We start from the raw sequence: 15201 nt of genomic DNA on the forward strand, positions 1-15201 counted from the left end.
ACATAAAAGAAAAGTCAGGAGAGACAACAGTGACATTCAATGTCCGGAACATGAAAATCGTCCTAGATAAATCCATAATCACAATCTGTGGTATGAATCCTCTAATACAGACGAATAGTTTTAAATGCACTGTAGCGAATGAAAGGAGAGATTTTTAAAATTGAAACTCTTCTTTTATATTGTAGTTGCGATTATTTGATGCAAATGTGTTTAACTAAGTGAAGTGTCAACGTCAACTATAATTCACGTAATTCACTGTCTCAATTTGGTCACGTTTCTTATTTTCAAACGGTCCTAACAATATATTGTTAGTTGGACGTAGTTATGTATTATATTATACCAGTATATTATTTGTGTCAAACCATCGATTTGATTTGTCCAAACACAAAATGTGCATACGCAATCAAGGATATATCTAAGCAATAATGACTACCCAAGCGCCATATTGGATGAGGAGTGGTGTATATGAATGATAATGTGTGAAGCAAGACGAACTTATACTGGGAAAGGCGTCGGTGGTACAGATCAGTTTGTAACGAACAGAGATGGTGATAACTGTCTCTGTTGACTAGTGGAATGGCAATTGAAATAGTACTTGCTCATTCATGTGACAATTGAATACATTATATGGATGAATCGAATCTTGCATCACCTAAGACTTTGCAGGTAGAAGCGCTAATACCTCCACGTGTGTACACTCGTGTTAACTCGTGTAAACTCGGTGTAGATGCTGACATTTTCATAATGGCATAAAATACGGATTCACCAATAGGAGAATTCAAGTAACAATTTTTACTTTTATCCGCTACTGAAGACAGAAACCGTCGAAAATTGCTTTCTGTCTGCCATTTTGTAAAGTATTGTTTATTTGTTTTCAACTTAAGGGAGGAGCGGGGCTGTTGTCTCCATTGTTTGCATACATTCAAGCCTGCCATTCGTGTCACTGTGATTTTTTAGTCTTTCGAATGATATTATAGCATATTTCGTCCCAGTTTCATAATATTGAGTTTTGATGATTTGGTTAATTTTGTTGGACTTTTTTGACCCCGTCTGTCAAATTCTACATGATATCAAAGCAGATATTCCGTTGTTGTCCTACACGGTTTGTTGTTAAGAAGTCTGGGCTAGTTGATAACACCAGTAATCGTTTTTTTATGAATCCGAACATCACTTTTTTTTCTGGCAAATATGAAAGGACAAATTGACAATTGGTTTGGGCACTATTTCAATCTATTTTGTTGTTTGTTTTAGATTTTGAAAATTCATAAGTTAATCATTATGGAAATGTTACGTACATGTTGGACGTGATTTTAATTTTAGTATGCAGACTGTCTGAGAACAGTGACCACACATTCCAAAAGGTCAGCGCTCACGCAACGAATTGTGTAACACATCTGCGGACTCGTCATTTCATCCTGCGCTGGAATACCAGTAGAGTCTGCGTAGTCAGGTTTCATCCTATACATAATATTCAGCGTACATCATACATATTATTCTTACCGTTTCCCCGGCACCAATAATAATACCACATTACACAAGACAGCAGGCACATAACAGCCAGTCCTGAAACATGACATCGTTAATATTGTTTGAAAAACACTCATAACTGCGTATTTCAAAAGATTTGTTCGTTTACGCACCGTTGCAAGCTAAGTCGAAAATCTGGTTCATTCTGTGAAGCTGGTAACCTTAGAAACACCTCAAAAACTACACAAGACAGATTTAAAAACGCTTACCAATTTTGATTCTTCTGTTATAAGCCATAAGTGTGGTTGTCTAACCAGTCAACTGTCTGAAAGTAAACAGTTGATCGTCTGGTACATAACTTAGTCTTTTGTTGTTACTGCATAAAAATTGTTCTACTGACTAACAAAGGCTTATTCAATATAGATTTTTCATCATGCATAATTTTACTCGAATTTAGTTATTTTTTAGTATGAATGTTGTTCAATGTTGTATACAGCTTCCCAAATAGCCTATTAAATAATATTATAATAAAATATTCCAGTCAATTTTGCAAAAATAAGAGGAAATTCTGTCATCTAATTGCAACAGATTTTTTTTTTTCTTGACTATGCCTTCGGCAATGGTCCTCAAACCCACATACAAAAAGTCAAAGAAAATATACGGAGTGAATGTTTGTGAATGTCTAGAAATATGCTCGGATATGCTAATGAGAACTCACCACTTCACGTGCCTTAGCTCTACCTACAATGAACAAAACAACAAAATTCGCAGCAGAAACACGAGTAAGTCAGACCAGGAGTGAGAGGAATTTTGAAATTGGAGTGATACTAACATCTATTTGAAATGACATGTGTAGCCAAGTCTCATACAAGACAAGGACTTCCACAAAAAATGGCCAACATGAGTGTTTCAATGAGAATTTCCTCGGTATGTTAAGCTCTTTGATTGAAGAACAGAATCAGGACTGGTGACAGCATGTTGGACCTTTAGTACATGCATAATAATAACTGTAGAAAAAAGTGGTGTAACAGAATATCTCCCCCTCCTTCCTCATGTATGGCAGACAAGCCAGGCTGATGAATGCAAGTTAGCATCTGATCATGTAGAGAAACGAGCAGGCCAATATAGAAGAAAGATCAGATACCTTGAAACATGATTTCAATCCAGAATATGTCATTGAGAGGAAAACATGGGATAGCAGAGGGGTGGTGGAAGGAGCCTGAATTGGTTGTGAGGCCAAACTGTCCAGATTTTCACGTCATAGGACTTTGCACAGCAACATATTACTTCATACCACACCTTACTGTACAATATTAAGATAGACATATGAGGCAAGTTATAAGGAAGTCATTATTCAACTGAAAAATGGTCCGAAGCGGAACATGACAGCAAGCTAGTAATTCCATTCAGTAGTAGCATTTGCCGCCCCCGGGGTACAAATTTAACAAACTTAATGGTCCAATTAAGGTCCATTTAGTAAAGTGTTCAATATGACTTAAATATGATTGAACAACCCATAACGGGCATTGAAAGCATCATTTTGTCTGTTTGTGAATCAACAGCATATATTCTTACACAAAAGATAGAAAATATCGCAATCTACATTTCACAACATTTGCGTGTGAAAATTAAAAAAACTACAGTTAAAGAATAATTTATTGACAATTTATTAGGCGTTTCATGGATCTGCACATTGTTTCAGCAACTATTAATGAATTAATTATTCCTTGTAAAATATTCTAATTTAACTTTGTATTTTATATGTATATTTCAATAAACCTGTCACTTATCGTTGTAGTTGTGTTGTAGACATTGCATACTATTAGATATGCTAATGAATCATCAATATGTACAATACGATAGAAAAGCATAGCACATTATCCAAATATTAAATTGTATACTAGCACTCCCGCTACGAGATATTGGTGGCTCTTTCATCTCCACTTTCTGAGCAACAAATTTGCTGTGTAAACCAAACGGCAAAAGTTCAGGCGAAATCGCCCTGCCGATCTCGGAGAAATCCTTCGCATCCAGCACTATGACCATTCCTGTAAAACGAACGTAACTCATTAGTTTTACCTCGTAAAACATAATATAGCTCGAATTAACTAAGGTAAATAATGTTTGTCTATATATTCAGGCTTCGTGAATGTTCGTATTGACAGTTATTGCTCATTAACTACATAAATATGTTGCATTAACATGGCTATCATATACATCGGTTTAGAATACAAAGCTAGCGTTACCTGTCTCAGTATGTGTGTCCAGTACATCGACAAGTACAACACCATCGTCTTCGTCAACGGCGTCAAGAGTAGGGACAAATATTGGCTCACTTGTTACCAAACCATCGTATGGACCCCAATACAGTGCTGATTTTGTTTCAACGTTCAACTGTGTGCAATAAATACAAAATATTCATAACTAATCTCAATGATATGTGTATAAATATAATATAATTGGGTTCGTGTTTAAGTCAATATAAAGTCGACGTCAGCACACCTGTGCATAACTTAAGATTGAACTAATACCAAATTATTATGAACATTTAAAACTCCGGTCCCATAAACCTATGTAAATGATTTATTCTTTATTCAGTAAAACGACGCTAATTTGATGTTATGTCCCACATTCACGGTTATTGGGTACAGGGTATTTATTTAATTTATATAATATATACATGTTCGTGGGCACTTGTATATGTAGACAGTTATGGTTTAACGCTGTTTACATTTTGTAATTCTAACCCAGGTGGAACATACTAAAAATATTCTTAATTTGCATAACCAACAAGGCTATAAATAAATATTACAAAATATAATTAATGTAAAAGACGACGTCGGATACTACTAGTATTACATTTACTTAACCACTAATTTACATATTGAAAAGCAATAATCGATCCGTTGATGTGATAGATGTGACCATTTTATAAGTGTCCATAAAAGCTGTACTGGGTGAACGATTATACACATAACTCATTCTCCCAACTTGTATTTTGTAGTTATTAAGGAAAGTTGGACGTTGATTAGCTTATAAGATTTTACTTATAAGATCCACGCACTCTTGTAGTTTTGCTCATTGAATTGTGGATTGTACGTTTAATTCACTTAATCCTTGAAAATTACAATTGATAGTTGCACCAGAATTTCATAACGAAACCGACTCTCAAATTTGAAGATGATCAAATAAAACATTTTGGGTTATTGTAACCGAAGGAATAAAACTATTTTAATTGAAATTTAACGAATATTTTGGAAAAATAAACATACAACATGTACCATATTTGAATTTGGTTGAGTTCGTGGGCTAGTTAATATAATATCCAAGTTAAAAGGAAGGAAAAATAAATGTTTGTGTTATTGTAACCATGTTTTGTATGTAATAAAGCTGCATTTAAAAAAAACAAACAAAAAAAAAACAAAAAAAAATAAGTAAAAACCAAATTCTCTCGAACCTGCGTTTATACATTAACACCTTCAATTCATTATTGAGGTGGTACATTTTGTTGCAGTCGTAGGTAGTTTAATTTCTGAAGAAATTTGTGACTTAACTGCGGAATCACAATTTCTTTAGTTTGTGACGAAAGTGAGGCTGTACACCAAGATAAACAAGCGAATGTGAATAGCAAACAATAGGTTGTTAGCATCCATGTAATAATCGATGTTTACTGACAAAAGATAACAGTGCGAGAAGAACAACAGCAGAAAAACAGTTCTTGTTCATTACTACCACTGGCGGGATTTAAACACATACGTATCATGCCAAAGAGACAACGGGCTCATTGTATTCCCATTGACCTTGTATCGTTGCGATCACTAAACTGCATTGTACCATCCCTGTATAGCATACAAATAATTTATCAACTTACCTTGATAACCGTATTTGGTACTGGGTCTAAGCCTGCCATGTACGCATACGTGTAGGGTTTAGTGTTATAATTATAATAGTTGATGGTTGAAAAATCAACAACTTGATAGCCCGATGGATAAAGATCAATTCTGTCAATAAGCGTCCAATCATTCATATCAACTACAAACCGCTCTACCACTGTTCTCTTTGTGCCCTAGATACAAACAATGATTGTAATATTGCAAAACTTAGTCAGAAAGTTTGTCAAATTATAATAGCAGCTATAGGTAGATCGCCAACATTTAATGTATAGTTGTGCTCAAAAATATTTGCTTGCATGAAACATTGCAAATTGATGTTTATGAAATAACTTACTGGTCCAGCTACAATTTCTTCCAAATCGAAATATCTGTATACATCCCACGAGTATGTCAACATATCTAAGTACATTTTGCCATCCAGTTCATAAGAATTGAGCTGCAACACACAAATTAATCATCAATTCTTTTGTTTATCCACATGTATATATCTCAATAGTGATAGCTTATTATCATGATTCATTACTTTACCATAAAACGATATTTTCCCGTTATACAATCGACAAATAATGAAAAACACAGAATTAGTAGATTAAATTAATCAAAAAATCAACTCTGCTTGTGTATGTTGTGTTAAAGTAATAATATCTGATTCGTTTAATATATGGTGGACTATAGTATGTTTAATCAAAATATAAAAATGTTTGCATTTTTTTCCGATTATATGCGTACATAATAGTTAAATAAATTTCAAATTACAGAGGCGGCGGCATAACACTTTGCATGGTGGGGCGAGATCTGCTCACTATTCCTCTCGCCAGAGGCGCGAACTTACTAGAGGGGGTCCGGTGGCATGCTCACCTTGAAAAATGTTGAAGTCTAGACCCTTTGAAAAGCTATTTCCTGCAATTCTAGAAGTAAATTTTGCTGATACAAAGAGTTTCAGCTTGATTTGGGGGGCAATTATGATGTCTCCAGTCTATACATTTTATATTAATAAATATATATGGATAATGCTCAGAATGAATTCTTTTGCTACCGGCACATCAATATTCACACATCATGTTAAATTTGAGCATATGCACTCATAACATTCAGTTTTAGAAATGCCATGGTATAGATAAGAATTCTACGTCAGAATACAAACCAATCATCTGTATAGCTGAATTGAGCTATTGTGTTAAACTAATCAGTCGGCATAAATAAATATATATAATAATATATCGCCTGATAAATTAACTATTTATTGTAAATGATGTATCTAAAATAATGTTTAGCCTTACATCAGTAGTTCAGTCTTTCATACCTGATGTGTTATAAACAACCCATCTGGTGTGGAAAATTCTCCTACTACGTCGTTGGTTTCACGGCTTACGAAGACAAATCTCGTCGGAATATCTGATCGAAATTCATAACCGGTCAGAAAGGTGGGAAGTACTGGATCATCTGGGTCTGACACTGAAATAGGAAATTTTCAGTCAATAGTTTATGTTATAAACTCTCTACCACGTACAATTGATAACATGTTCACTGGAAATAACCATTTATTATTTTAAAACAGAGTCCAACAATATATATATATATGTGTCGTTGAGCCTGTTTTTTTTCTTCCTCAAAAATAATTAGCAAGAACTGAACAACCAGTGGTTTTAATGAATGTATATTGTAAAATAGTTGCAAGTACAATATAACACTAATGTGAAACACTATACGCCTACGAGATTTGGGCAAGGTACTTCAACGGAGTCACATGGCGACACTTGATGTGATGGCCCTCTACACAATTGTACCTAGTATTACAGAAGGCATTATTGCTTTCCAGGAAGCCGTTGATCACAGGTTCTACTTTCACCAACACTTATACTTAATAACAATAGTTTTCAGTTTAACACAAATAAATAATGCACCTGGCAATATATGGACAAAACTCCACAAATTACTATTATCATGTTCACCATCATCCAACCACTTTGTATAATTTATGTTTCATAGACGACATATTCACCACATTTGCATATCATTTAAAAAATATTATGTCAGAATTCATATTGATCCGACAGGTAACATTAGGTTGATCCGAGATGGCATTTTTGACAACTTAGTGACTGATTCAGTACGTAAAGATGGGAACGTGGTATTTGTTTAATATTGAAGGTTTTGATGTTAAATATGTAAATATTCACACAAAACTAGCATTTATCAGAATAAATTATCACATAAAATGCAACATTAGAAATGTAATATATGTTATTTATATGCGTAATAAAAAATAAATGCGAAAACAAGCTACGCAAAAAACTAGAACCATTTCGATGGAAAAATGGCTGCAAGCAAACTACCCATACACCAAAGGATCAATAGTGGACAGTGAGGGCGTATCATACGCTAAGAGCTACTATCATAAACTTCTACCCCTGCGGCATGATGTTTTACAGCATTTGTTTTAGTTTTCTTTGTTACAATTTCAAATTTTTTGAGATTTATTTCGTTTTCATTTTATATTTTGCCTGTTATTTTCAGTTATAATGATACAATTTCATTATCATTTGTAGTCACTGAAGAAGGCCACAGTTAGGGAGAGAAAGGTTGACTCCATTCAATCAAGTGAGCAGTAAACATATAGTGTGTTGAGATGCATTTTCCAGCGTATACACTGTAATATACATTGTGCTGTATGCGTAAAATTCCATTCAGAAAATGTGCGAATTCATAGTCGCCCTTCAGAATTATCCCTACGTGGCAATAACGTTTTTCAAAGGGAATCACGCATCATGATCTCCCGAACCAGTTGAATTTCACAGTGTCTGTAAATTGTGTTTCAATAATTTCATAGCTTTAAAAACATGTGCAGAATGATAATGTTGATTATCGAAACCACGCTAACAAATCTACATCGATTGAAAAAAAACATCAATGTATAGCAAGTGAACAAATGTTAAAGATTCAAGTCCATGATAAACGTGCATACATGTTTAAATAACAGAATTGTTTTGTGAAAAAAGTGAGGAATGATTATTTATACAGTACTTGTGTATTCTGTAAAAAAGTCTGACTTCGTGGTTATATCATTTTGTTATACAAATACCAATGTAGTAAACAATATAGTCAACTCACGTAGGTTTTTGCATACATCCATGAAAAAATTCGATGTTGGAATAATAAAATAATTCTCAGTTATAGCAAAAGAATGGAGATAACCACCGGGTAGATCAAAGTCAGGGTAACCATCATCCACACACTGGCTCAGATTGAAGGGACCGCCTGCTAAGTAAGACGCTAAAGGTATCCGTTCGTCATTCTGGATTTTATACACCATTCGCCTTTGAATATATTAATGAATACATTTATTCATGACACTGCATAAAAACTTAATGAATAAATTATTTAATTAAGTAATTGTGTTTGTGTTGTACAAACACAATTATATTGACGCATCAGTTGTTTGTGGTTTATTTTGGGAAATCTTTTTCGGGCACATTATTTTATACATTTAAATTTTTGCGCAATCCACTCATCTCGGGAACCTCCACACAAAGCATGGTCTCGTGCCTATTACTTGTAAACATTTTTTGCAGAGCTTGTTCGCCCTCTGTGACACAATAACAATATGCACCTATATACAATATATTTTACTTTATATTATACATACCACACATTGATGTTTTCACTATCACGCATATCAAACATGAGTGCAGAACTATACAGTGTTACACCGTCAGCGTCAGTGTGTTCGTGTGCCGGATTATTCAAATTCACCATATATGGAGGCAGCCCGAAGTTAACATCTTTGAACGGATATGCTCCCTTGGTGTCAAGAGTCTCAAGATCGATCCATAGTCCTATGAATGACATGTTAACTTGTATATATTCAAGCACAGGCAATAAGGAAATTAGATAGATAGATTCGGAAAAATTCAGCCTTGCGCTGTGAATAAATGTACGTCAAAACTAACAAAATGAATTGTGCGTTTAATGTGCCTCGTTCGTTGTGCTGCTGTCGTTTGATTTTGTTCAAAAAATATAATTTACAAGCACTGTTTACGGCTTATTGTCCAACATAACTCCATAGCTTTAACCAACATAGCTTTAACTCCAATATTACAACCCAATATTTGTTATGTCTTAATGCATATACACAAAGATTTTAAAAACTATACCGGTAACTAACCGAAACTAGCTTCTGTCACGGTTTCAACATTATCTCCAATCTTCCAGAAAGCAATATTTGGATTAAGGGCAGAATAATCGCTGAAAATGGACCATTTTTCAAACTGTTCTTGGTGCTACATGAGAACGTGAACTCAGAATAATAGTAAAGAATGATTGACACATAAGTCGGCGTGAGGAAGTGTTCAATAATGTGAAAATGGTGTAGATATGTGGGACATTGCTTTCAAATCGACTATATCAAATATGTAAAAAAAAGCAGTTCCCATCCAATGAAGACTACAAATGAAAACAATATCGATATTGTCAGCTGCACATGCGTCACTTAGACCCATTTACATCATTACTTTATTCTGGTATAAAGAAGACTGTGCGATTTATTTTAATGGATTTTCAATTCCTGTCGCAATTCAAGAGACCGAGTACTCATGTTCACTCAGGTAACTATGGATTTAACTATACATACAATAGGAGAATACGTCGTTGCCCAAGCGACCTTAGATACGTCCATATCCCACTCATAATAATCCCACGTTTTATAGCTTTGAGTCAAATAAAATCTGGAAAAATGAACATACACAAATGTACTAATGTGGTTTCACGGAAAATGCTCGTTGTTTACAAATAGCACAAATCTTGCTTCATGTTGAGCCATAGTATTCACAATTTCGATAATGAACCAGTATTGATGTTTTTGTTTTTGACCTATATCTCGCGCATGCGTAGCGTGACGACTACCATTTAAGGTATCACTTGAAACTTCGCGATTTCAAACATACACCCTGAAAGACGTGAGGCTGAATATACTAAATAGATATTATTTATATTGACTATAAAGGACAATAACGCAATATCGTAAAAATTTTACAGGAAAGCGTGTTGTTGAAGCTGCCATCCATTTGTGAATTGCGTGTGAATTCCGAAACTAAATGATTGAGCAAAACACTTTGAAATCGAGAAATATCGATTATCACACTGTCACATCAATCGAAGTCATATTTATTTGTTGACATGTTCATCTAACTGTACTATCATCAACAACGACGAAAATATGGGGGCAAAATATTAGGAATAAATAGAACGTTGGTAAGTTTCATTCTTCCAAACTCAGAACAAAACACACGTCATTATACGATGCCTGATACAAGACGAGACAATGCAAGCGAACCCGCTAGCATAGAACTAATACCAGTTTAATCATTTTATTACTGAAGAGAATATGGGTGAATCGATTAATATATAACATACTTAGTTCCGTATTCCACCATACCATCACGCATTTTAAACGATGCCACTGTTCCTAATCCATCAAACGCGTGGGTAATTTTGGATCCAAGTTCAGGGTTACTCCAGTTACCATATGTACCACCAGACTGCTTTAAAAAGTACCCTGTAAAATTTTGTAAGTGTACGTTACTGAAAAATTACGTTTTAATCACGACTTTATTAACTAATTGTACCCATGAGCTTATGCGTAACATTAAAGGGGGACTCATAGCGACGTATACAACGCGTGTAAAATACATTGTTTATTTACATAAAATCCGAACACGCGCTGCGCGACGACCACCGCCCGTTAAATACTTGTCATACCTTCAATCCAGTCTGGTATCTCTCCATGTATTTCAGTCGGCATATACGGTCTTTCCCTCGAGATTGTCCCGAAGTAAGTATCGTATATGTTGTCTGGTACATCCCAGCAATTTGCCATAGATGCAAACAGACATGACACAATCATTTTGAATAGCATACGAGATAACATCCTGAAAGCAATGTGACATATGTTAACAGGAGTATCAGTAATCTTAACGTGTTTAATGTTTCTGTTAACATATAACATATTAAGTGCAACGCTTAAAATCTCAGACGAGGTCAGTAATGTTATCAGTTCTTTTTAAGCTCAGACTACTAATACAACAGACTGGCAACGCCTATTGTTTAAGGTGTTAATGGGCTTAATTGTATATGCTAGGTGTGCCACGCTAAGTGGTATTGACATAGAAACCGTCGAAGTTTACCGAACACCGAATATTCTGCAAACTCCGCGCTTTATTGGAAATTGCCTATTTCGTCGTAAAACGGATCCAGATATTTTTTTTTTAAAAAAGAGATGAGTTCTGGAAATTTTGACCTTTGCAGCTTTGTAAGAATTTTAAGAATCGAGCAACATTTTGGCGAGTTGCAAGTACCTGAATGTCTTAGTGTTTACCTCAAAGAGTATATACTGAGCTACTTTGAAACGATATTTCTCACTGTTGCAGATTTTGCGGATGGTTTCCGACATTTTTTTCGGTAAGGGCATATCGCTGCGTTTCGAGCGATCATACCACTTTGTGCATTAACAGTTTTGTTTTTTGTGTTCAGGGGTACCGAAACATGGGATAGGTGGTGTCATATACATGATATCACTCAGGATATCAGCGTAAGCCGGTTATCGGTAAAAACTAGGGTGTGGTATTTTTGTCGCGTTCGACTTCATAGTACGTGTTATACGCGTTGTTCGTAACTATCGTCCACAGATTCGCTATATTCTTCCGTAAATGCCACTTTTGAATTTCAGTGTGGTCATGGAGGTAAAAAGAATTATCTATGTCTCGCGATAGTTGATTGGAATATGAATATATCTCGCGTTATTTTATGAGATCTAATGATAATCTTGCTGCTCTGCAATGTTTACTAGACATAAGAACTGATAGGCTAAACAAACGGGATTGCCCATGCCTTATTTTACTATTGGTTTAAGTGACACCGTCCTTGAATGTGATCTTTGTAACGGTCAACGATAATATGATAAGTTGATAAATACTTCAATGTTAAAAATTATATTTGATTCTTATATACCACATTTCAACGTAAATGAAATATGTGAACGTTAGAAAGCGCGAGTGCCAGTAGAAAAACCACATAATTATGTTACATCAATGTTAAGTGGGTTGAATTAACAACACTCCCATGACCAGTGTCACAGCTCTGAAAACTCATGTAAATGTGTACGTGCCATCATTAAAAAAATATCGTTTTCAATTTCTACAAATTAACACAGTAATAATCACTATTGTGATCTTACGTATTATCTGTCCAAATGCGTTCTGGGCGGACCAATGTGACCAGCTGGGGAATTTCACACTGATCAGATATTGCATATTCTGTCTATATTTTGTGCCGCCAAATCATATTTAAATTAAAAACAATGTCACGTTTTAAATAATATAGTACCAACCTGTAAGTGTTTCGTCGATGGTGACCAAGAGAGATGTGAAGTGTTAGAACAGCCAATAACTATGAATCTTTAGAGATTAATCGTTCGGTCATATGATAACGCCTGAAACTGTGATGACTTATTTGACCAGATACAAAAGGTCAATTGGAGGTAAGACGCTGTTGGGTTTATTTACTGGATAGTCACTGAAAGATACATGGACTTAGAGGCAGCATGATATTCCGGCAACGCCTTCAGTTGAAACAATTCTACCAATGCCAAATGAATCGTAGGTTGTATGTCTGTTTGACATTGATTTAGAAATGTGAAGGAATGTTTTGTCTGTATGTATGTCGATCATGAAGCCGTCATCGTAATGAAGATGTGATGATTCGCCCCCTATTACTCCCACCTAGTTAAGTAAATATTATGCCGTTGACAGACTGAATAGCCGATACCTCACACGTCGAATGGACATTCAACTCTGTATGTTTCTCTGTTGGTATTTTATTAATCCATCCGACGTCCCGAATTGCTTTCCATAGATGTAACTGATGGTCACTACCTATTGTGTGAATAACGATAGATGGAGTAGTCACCTAATACAGGTATTCCATCCGCGTCACTTTCCGTGTGCCATCCGTGTGTGAGTGACAAATATATTGTATGTTACTGTATTCCCCCTCGTATATTGTCAAGCGTTCGCTGTTCGCTTGGGTCAGGTAACTATGGTCAAAGTGGTAGGTTGTTAAGTGTCATCGATCCAAGTAAAAACATATTTTGTTAACAACTAAGTAACTACTCCTAGCTGACATAATCAGTATTACCTTTGTGGCGGCTGCACAGGGGGGGCAGAGGGGCGGTCGCCTCCTCAAAAAATTTTGGAAGGGCGTCGCCCCTCCAAAATCAAGCTGAAATCCTTTGTATCAGCAAAATGTGACCCTCAAATTTAGGAAATAGCGTTTCAGAGAATCTAGATTTCCAAATTTAAGAGGGGCATGCACCGGACCCCCGTGTAAGGTCGCGCCTGCGGCGCAAGGTTAGTGAACAGATCTTGTCCCCTTATGCACACATCTCGTGCCACCGCCTCTGTTACTGAGTTAATCATGTGAGACTCACTGGCATGATGGGGACGTCGTTACGTATAGCGTGTGTTCAGGGAACTTTGACTCGCCTGCTCACACGAACACGTAGAAATACAAGGTTGACTCAAAGCTATACACATTAGTTAATTACAGATAGTCCAGTTTTCTTGATTTATTCTGCAGATAGAGGTAAAATATAGGTAAGGCTTTGGCTTTCTGTTCTGTTTTTCCAGTTTAAAAAAATATGAGCTCGCTGGTGCTTTCATCCCTTGTGTATTTCTTACACTAGATACCAGCCGATACCCCCCCCCCCCCCCCCCGCGCTCACAGGGAGTGCCTAAAGTTGATCATAGTTCCCGGGCTCCCTGTGGAATCAATTTTTTTCTCTTTGTATGTTAGTGTTAATTTTGTGAATATGCATTGTCCATTCTGTTCAATTAATTTAAACTTGTAGTTATATTTGTTTTGATTTGCGGCTGTCATGTTATATTTTAGAAAAGTGTTTTACGCCAAAAATAACATACTATTTAGATAGTTACAATGAGTTATATATATACTATATTATTGCAAATGTTATTGATGGAAATGTTGATGCTCCAAGTTCAAATGAAATGCACACCTAAATGGCCTGATGGAGGAAATTGATGCGCTCTATAAATATGAACAATATATAATTTCTTTATCAACTGTAAGTTGTATAATATAAGTATAGTATAATATAAGTTGTATAATATATAATACATGTTTGTTAGAAACGCTATGATACCAGTCCACATTGTTTAAAATAAGCATAAAGGCTAGCTAATGTCTGTGGTGAGATGTAGGTTGCCTTACCAGTATACATTTTAGAAATGTGAAATAAATTCACCATCGAGAAATTTACGTTACCAGAATAGTGAACTGCGGATGAGTAGAACAATTGGCCTGTTTTAAGCTTTTTTATGTTTCCTGTCGTATAAATAAAGGCATCCGAATAAAACCAGTTGTTTAAGAAGCGCCCTGACAGTTATCTTATAGTAACAATTTGCATGATATATTGGAAGTCACGTTCATAACAGTTGAACTCAATTATTTGTATGCCAGTGTTTTCAGGATTCACTTGAAATGTGCGTTACAAAATTTAACCTGAATTTTAGCAAAATTGTATTGTATTCAGAATATTATGAACTTTTTCAAATGAATGTCCAAGAACTACTTTGTTTTTCACTGTTACGAACGGGTTAGTCACCCGCGAACCTAGCCGTCAATATCCCGCACTCCAGAACGCAACACTGGAGGTCAAATAAAGACACACATCCAGAATATGACAAATAAATGATACTAATTTAATAACTAATAAGACAATAATCATAGACAATTAACAGGAATAATTAACAATTTGCAATGAACATTA

The 15201-nt window shown here is 35.3% G+C and overlaps 1 protein-coding gene across 1 annotated transcript; it reads right to left on the reverse strand.

Moving 5' to 3' along the window:
- Positions 1 to 2170: 2170 nt before the first annotated feature.
- LOC146734548 (beta,beta-carotene 15,15'-dioxygenase-like) lies at positions 2171 to 11262 on the reverse strand. Its single transcript, XM_085507513.1, has 12 exons — positions 11118 to 11262; positions 10773 to 10914; positions 9991 to 10084; positions 9526 to 9640; positions 9007 to 9196; positions 8472 to 8677; positions 6664 to 6815; positions 5695 to 5796; positions 5339 to 5533; positions 3714 to 3861; positions 3369 to 3515; positions 2171 to 2208 (listed from the first exon to the last, which is right to left on the reverse strand). Exons 1-12 carry the CDS (start codon positions 11260 to 11262, stop codon positions 2171 to 2173), a joined length of 1674 nt encoding a protein of 557 aa, XP_085363639.1.
- Positions 11263 to 15201: the final 3939 nt, after the last annotated feature.

This window comes from Saccoglossus kowalevskii, chromosome 14 (assembly GCF_978046115.1).
Source record: "Saccoglossus kowalevskii chromosome 14, keSacKowa6.1, whole genome shotgun sequence".
Classification (NCBI taxonomy): domain Eukaryota; kingdom Metazoa; phylum Hemichordata; class Enteropneusta; family Harrimaniidae; genus Saccoglossus; species Saccoglossus kowalevskii.

What these genes read in the sequence shown, in the direction of transcription:
- LOC146734548 (XM_085507513.1), bottom strand. Translation starts at nt 11,262, where the DNA reads ATGATTGTGTCATGTCTGTTTGCATCTATGGCAAATTGCTGGGATGTA. An exon ending in CAACGACGTATTCTCCTATT is followed by an intron (nt 9,641 to 9,990) that starts GTATGTATAGTT and finishes GTTCTCATGTAG; the next exon opens with CACCAAGAACAGTTTGAAAA. An exon ending in GGACACACATACTGAGACAG is followed by an intron (nt 3,516 to 3,713) that starts GTAACGCTAGCT and finishes TTCGTTTTACAG; the next exon opens with GAATGGTCATAGTGCTGGAT.